The sequence below is a fragment of the Brassica napus genome, chromosome A9, assembly GCF_020379485.1.
Source record: "Brassica napus cultivar Da-Ae chromosome A9, Da-Ae, whole genome shotgun sequence".
Classification (NCBI taxonomy): domain Eukaryota; kingdom Viridiplantae; phylum Streptophyta; class Magnoliopsida; order Brassicales; family Brassicaceae; genus Brassica; species Brassica napus.
The window spans coordinates 33,245,821-33,252,232 of NC_063442.1; the positions used below are offsets into that span (position 1 = coordinate 33,245,821).

The 6,412-nt window shown below is 35.9% G+C and overlaps 1 protein-coding gene across 1 annotated transcript; it reads right to left on the reverse strand.

Moving 5' to 3' along the window:
* Positions 1-135: 135 nt before the first annotated feature.
* LOC106402765 (sulfate transporter 3.1-like) lies at positions 136-4,677 on the reverse strand. Its single transcript, XM_048741071.1, has 12 exons — positions 4,235-4,677; positions 3,778-3,985; positions 2,797-2,968; positions 2,580-2,645; positions 2,276-2,389; positions 1,866-1,982; positions 1,535-1,661; positions 1,140-1,426; positions 852-1,042; positions 671-756; positions 519-595; positions 136-437 (listed from the first exon to the last, which is right to left on the reverse strand). Exons 1-12 carry the CDS (start codon positions 4,578-4,580, stop codon positions 252-254), a joined length of 1,977 nt encoding a protein of 658 aa, XP_048597028.1. The 5' UTR covers positions 4,581-4,677; the 3' UTR covers positions 136-251.
* Positions 4,678-6,412: the final 1,735 nt, after the last annotated feature.

Genomic DNA, 6,412 nt, shown 5'->3' on the forward strand with positions numbered 1-6,412 from the left:
AGGATGCGACACAGGTCACGTGCGCAGCTCTAATATGGGCCGAGACTTTATTCAAGAGTTGGTTTTGGACATATTTTTGGAAGCTAATTGAGATGGGCCAGTTGTTGACAAAAGTTAAAATCTAAGATGGGCCAATTCAACAAACTAATACAAATCGAAATCATACTATCAACAACAATGTTATTATTTGCGGTTACACTATACTATTATTTGATCACGAGCAGTCTCAAACGAATGAAAAACATAAGCGGCTAAACGTTGTTCCAAGGCTCTTCTTTGGAGGCCGGTTCGGTTTTTGACGTGTGAAGCATGAAACTACAAGCTTCCACGGCTTCTCCAACTGTTAAGAACATCCACTCTTTTCCCAAATTGTCGTCGATGAATTTGGATCTTGTCAGTTTCTTCACGACCTCTCCTTTTGGATTTGCCAATACTAACTGAGAATAAGAAAGAATAATAACGTAAAATAATCAACTGTTCTAAAGAAGTATTATAAATAGGACGACGTACTACGTTACCTTTAACTCTCTTCTGTCCATAATTTTCTTAATTTCCTCCATCATGCTTATACCACTAGTGTCGATATTACCAACAGCTGTTTTATTCAACACACACAGAAAGTAAGCTTTCATGGAAGACATCACAATATAATGTCAAGAAAAATAATTACCAGACATATCGAGTATAACATATTGTAAACTATTTCCTCCTGATGCTTTGATCCTATCTTCCTCTTCATCGATCCACCTTGTGATTCTGTTACCGTTAAATTGTATATAAATGGTAAGACATAATTTATAACCAATCCTCCATCTTTGACATATATACATGCGAATTAGGGTTTAAGTTACCTCTCGCGCAAGTAACCAGCGTTGGCAAAGTAGATGGGAGCATCAATCTCCAGGATGAGAAGACCAGGAACAATTCTTGAGTAAGGATACTGGTCAGTGTTCCTATATATCATGGTGTTTGGTATGTTTCCTTTCACCGCAGTCCTCGGCCTCGACACGAACAGCAACAACCTTGCTATCGATATTACCACCTTCATCACCAAAAAAATCACATTTTAAAATGCATACACAAATCATTTTCTTATAAAAATATATACAAAAAAAAAAATCTGAAGTGTAGGCACTTACTGCGACAACAAGTCCGATCTCGACACTACCAAACACGACCCCAAAGTAAGCGCTCATGCAGACGAGGAAATCGAATTTGTCAACCTTCCAAAGATGAATGGCAGCTTGATAGTCGATGAGTCCGAGCATTGCGACCATGATGATGGAGGAGAGGACGACGAGGGGCGTGTAGTAGAAAAAAGGCGTGAGGAAGAGCAATGTAAACATAACCGCAATGGCCATCACTATGTTGGACACGGCAGTCTTGCAACCCGCATTGAAGTTCACGGCCGATCTTGAAAACGGTCCTAGTGTGGTACGTCATAGATAGTAAAGAAAATTAGTTTTCATATTAGACAAAGTTAATGAGATAATATAGAAATAGAAGCCATATATATGTGAGTGTGTGTACGTACCAGTTGTGAGGTAACAAGATGTGAAGGAACCAACGATGTTCATCATTCCAAACGCTATCATTTCTTTGTTACCGTCTATGTTGTAGTTCTTGAACATGGCAAAGCTCCGTCCCACAGCTATCCCTTCCTACATTTAGACATGAATTTTACTTAATACTTTTTTGATATTTATTTTTCATTATTCAGTCTCAAAATTGCTCACTATGAGTTGTACATAGGTTTCTCGGATTTGTTGTAACGTTAGTCTCTAGTTCCATAAATAATCTGTATATTCGGTATTTCCCAGTTTGGAAAATGAGAATAAAAGGGTGTAACTGGGAGTGTGACTTACTGCAAGAGCAATGATCCCAGTGATGAGGCCAGTTTTGAGAGCTGTTGACATGTAAGGCGAAGTGAAGACAAGATCAGACACAGAGAGCGGGTTCAACCCTTTCTTCAGGTCCCCTATCTGCACAATCATACATCTTATTTTACTCTATCATTCTCTCCATTTAGGACAAAAAAAATATATTAAAAATTCCCATGAGCCCACTTCTTTCCCCACAATCATTTATAAACTTGTAACTTCTTGCTTGTTGTATCTTTTCTAACCACAATATTCTACCTAACATTTCCCTTTTTAGATTTGGTGAAATGCATGTATACTAATTAACTTTGTAGATTTTCAGTGAAATGTATACACACTTGGTTTTAGTTGAATTTATTTTTTTTTATTGAGAGATAGAGAGAATTGAAAAATACCACTTGAACACCATGTCTCTCCGCGTGAGTGAAGTACACCAAGAGGCTTCCAAGAATCACTGAGGTCAAAGGAGCCATCGCAGCTACCCAAAAGAATTTTGGTTTCTTCGTGCTCTGTATATCATCAATACGTCATTTAAACACATTAGCTAGCTAATTGAGTGGTGTCAGAAAGAAAAGGGAAATTAGAAAACTCATTAACTAATTACGTTTCTATTGTGTAATTAATTACACTTTATCATTTTAATGTGTCTTACTATATTCTGTGAAAGAAAAAAGATTATGCGAAAGTAAATATTCTTACGAAATATCTGGTGGAAAGAAGGAAGAAAAGGAAACAACAGCCGAGAACACCACTCTCCCATCTCCACTACACAACAAATAAACAAACAGAACACACATGTTTATTGTCTAAATACACTTATTAATTTAACTAGGAGAATAATCATCGTCATTGGGAATGATATTTTGGTTGTATTAGTGAATAATTTAATAGAAGGAATAACGGAAAAGAGACACACCTGATGAGTTTGAGAGAAGACTGAACGCATGACAGAAATAACGTCAGTGGCTTCTGTGAAATGTTTAAGTCCAAAAATACCCTTAAGCTGTTGCAGACTCACCACCGTCGCTGCTCCTCCCATGAATCCCACTATCGTTGCATGCGATAGAAAATCCACTATAAACCCTAACCTGTAAAATCCATTTAAGTTTATTTTTCCTTAAATGTGTATTATTAATGACTTTTAACATGATTAAATCATTATCACCAAATTCGCCAGCTTCATTTAGTGCCCTCTAAATCTTTCTACCCAGCTTTAAGATTTTCTTTTTGTCGAGAATCAACAACAGATTCTACCTACCAATATACATATATAATATATCAAACAGATCATTCCACTGCCTGTGGAGTATGTCAAGTTCACGTGACATAACTCGTAGTGAAAAAAAATCACTCGTAGCCTAGTGCTTTCTATATTATTTATTATATTCTATTGTTTACTTTCAAAAAAGTAAACAAAAGAAGAGTAAAAGCTAATTGGTAAAAAAAAAATTTACTATCTGGTTGATTAAAAAAAAAGTTTACTATCTGGTATGATATTTTTTAATGCCGGAATCTTAGGTCCACATGCTTGGATCCAGAGTATAACTCACAATTCTAAATTCAGGTAAGCTAGTTTCTTGTAAAACCATATATAGGGTGTGATTGCCTATTGCAATTGCAGTAGTTGTTATCCACAACAACAATTATACCCACAGATCTAAATCACACCAATTTTGATTTATATTTTTCTAAAGTTTACACTTTTTTTTTAAGTCCACAGCACTTTTTTTAAATTTTATGTCTTTATAATTTGCAGAAACAAATTCACAAATTTAAAGACTATTAAAAAATAAAAATCTAGAGTTAAAGGCAAAAAAGTCAGAACAATATTTTCTACAGCAAAAAAAGAAATCACAGCTCTTACTAATTACATCCATAAAAACATTAAAATATGAACCTGAAAATGCCGAGAGAGGCTTCGAGAACGCCTGCGAAAAACGTGGCAGTGAAAGCAAGATGAAGGTAGAGCTTAGGATCTTTCTCAGCGTCAACTTCTTTGCTCAGCATGGCACCTGTCAACAAAGATCCAACCGCCACCGTTCCCACCGCCAAATCCTTTGAACTCCCCAGCACAGCGTACACCAATGGTGGAACAAAACTCGAGTCTAACCGCAACAAAAACAGACAACAACAACAATAATAATTAGACCTTTGACTTTAATCAAAAAAATAAAATAAAGAGTTTCATTGTATAATTATTTAGTTCTCTAGACAATAGTTTGATATGTTTAGATGTTGGAACATTTTCCCTCTTGATTAATATATTTGAGTTGGCGACAAAATTAAAAATATCTGGAAGTGAGGTTGTATTGTCACTACCGTATTGTTCTCTACAAAAAGGATGTAACGCTTACAAAGGCCAAGAATGGGAGGCAAGTTAGCGAGTTTAGCGTAACTGATGCCCTGAGGGATGGCGAGGCTAGCGATGGTGATTCCAGCGATGAGATCTGATTTAAAGAGCTTGAAATTGTAGCGTGGAGCCCATTCCAATATTGGCAAGAAGTATTTGAGGCCTAGTACAACTTGTCTTGATGTCGTCTGGTTCTTGAACTGTCTGAAAGGATCGTCTGGAAACAGAGTTTCCTTCACTGAATACTGAAGTGACTTCAAGAACGGCTGAGGCTCAGGAGCCTCCACCGCATGGTGGCGGCGGTGTGGCTCCTCTGCTCCTTGAGGGAATGTGTTGTCCTCCGTTCCCATCTGAAGAGCTCTCAGGTTGGTTTGGTTTAGGAAGTTTTTTGTAGAAGTTTTTGATTTTCTGTTTGGCGCTGAAAGTGAGGAATGAGGATAATGGCCAAGGTGGTTTCTCCTTTTTATAGGAGTTTGAGCATAGTGGGCATTAGTAAATAAATTAATATACAAAAATAATGCAAAAGCATTGAATTTACTATATATAGGAATAGATCATTCAGTGAAACAAGGTTGGGGGGAGGTAAATATTTAAGTGAAACTAGGTTACTAACTTATGATTTTTCTTAATTAATGAGGCCACATGTAACATGGTATGCTACATCTAGCTTATAATAACTAATCTAGAGAATGTGTAGGAGCTACTACAAATATATCATTCATGATATAAATATCTGACGTTAAACATCAACCGAGTAAAACTGTACAAGTCGTGAAAACAAAAATATGAGTTGGAAGATGGATATGTTACAAAAAAAAAGAGAGAGTTGGAAGATGGATAAATCACAGAGAAGATGCATGACTCTGATGCATGCCTTGTCCCGACACAGAGAAGATGCAAAAGCCAGAATGCTTACGTTTCCAATCCACTTTCAATCATTTTTTTCTTGAATTCCCATTCTACCCCCAACTCAACGACTATTGATGAGATCATCATCGTTCCCTCATCATTTATAACTACTTTATAATCTATGGCTCTCCCGACACATGGCCATTAGTTTCTTCACATAGCCAATGTTACCTTTTTCCTAATTTTAAAACTATATATTTCCAAATGTTCATATAAGATGCTTTCTCGTAAGGTTTTGCGTTGTGGGATATTTTTCAAAAGCTATCGTAAACGTGCCTAACGTTAGGAGTTGAGGATGACGGTTTATCAACAACAAATGGTCACAATACTTTAGTCGGTGTTAGATATTATGCTTAGTTATCGTTTTACACTGTCATTAATTTTATTGTTTGGTCGTACTTTACTTCTTATGTAACTGGTAAGTTTTAGTAACGGTTGTAAACACATGAAACTCCGCGTTGCTTCAGCAATCTCTTTGGAATAACCGTTCCAAATATAAATTAATCAAAAGTTGACCAGAACAAAAGCTTCTGCTTCATACTTGATTTGGCGATACTAAACCCCTAATACTAATCTACACCCAATGTGTGTCATAACATAGTAACACATATACTAGATTTACCGTTGATCAAAAAGCTTTGCTTAATTGACCGAAAGTAGTAATGCTTTTAAGACCATCCTCATTCCTACTCCATAATTTACTCTATTTATGAAGTGAGAAATGAAATTTTTGTTCATACTTCATTTTCCACTTCATTTTTAGCGTAAATTATGGAGTAGAGATGTAAATGCCCTTAGTCAGAAGATGAATTATGCAATATCACATTTGGATGGACACGTGGTAAACGATAATTTATTTTAGTTGTTTATTTATTGAATAAGTTTTGTATAACTTGTACCTACCGAATATTCCTAGCTCCATATTTGTATCTGACTTGTCTGTACCAAATTTTATTTGTATATTAGGCAATTTAATTTAATATGTACGTATGCTTGAAGATTAAACACGTGAAATAACTAAATCTGTTATTATAAAATACAAACATGTTTAAACTAATTACCGCCTAGATAAAGACCATAGATTTAGTTCTTAGAATAACCAGCCAAAAAGACTCTGGTCAAATTAAGGAGTAACGGTTATTGACCCGGAACATAAACATGCGATATTTGACGCGACTCGAATCGCAGCCACAGGTGCATCTGCCTGAAATGGAAGTTATTCCCACCACAAAGATCTTGACATCTGGCGTACTCTTATTTTTGTTTACTGTTT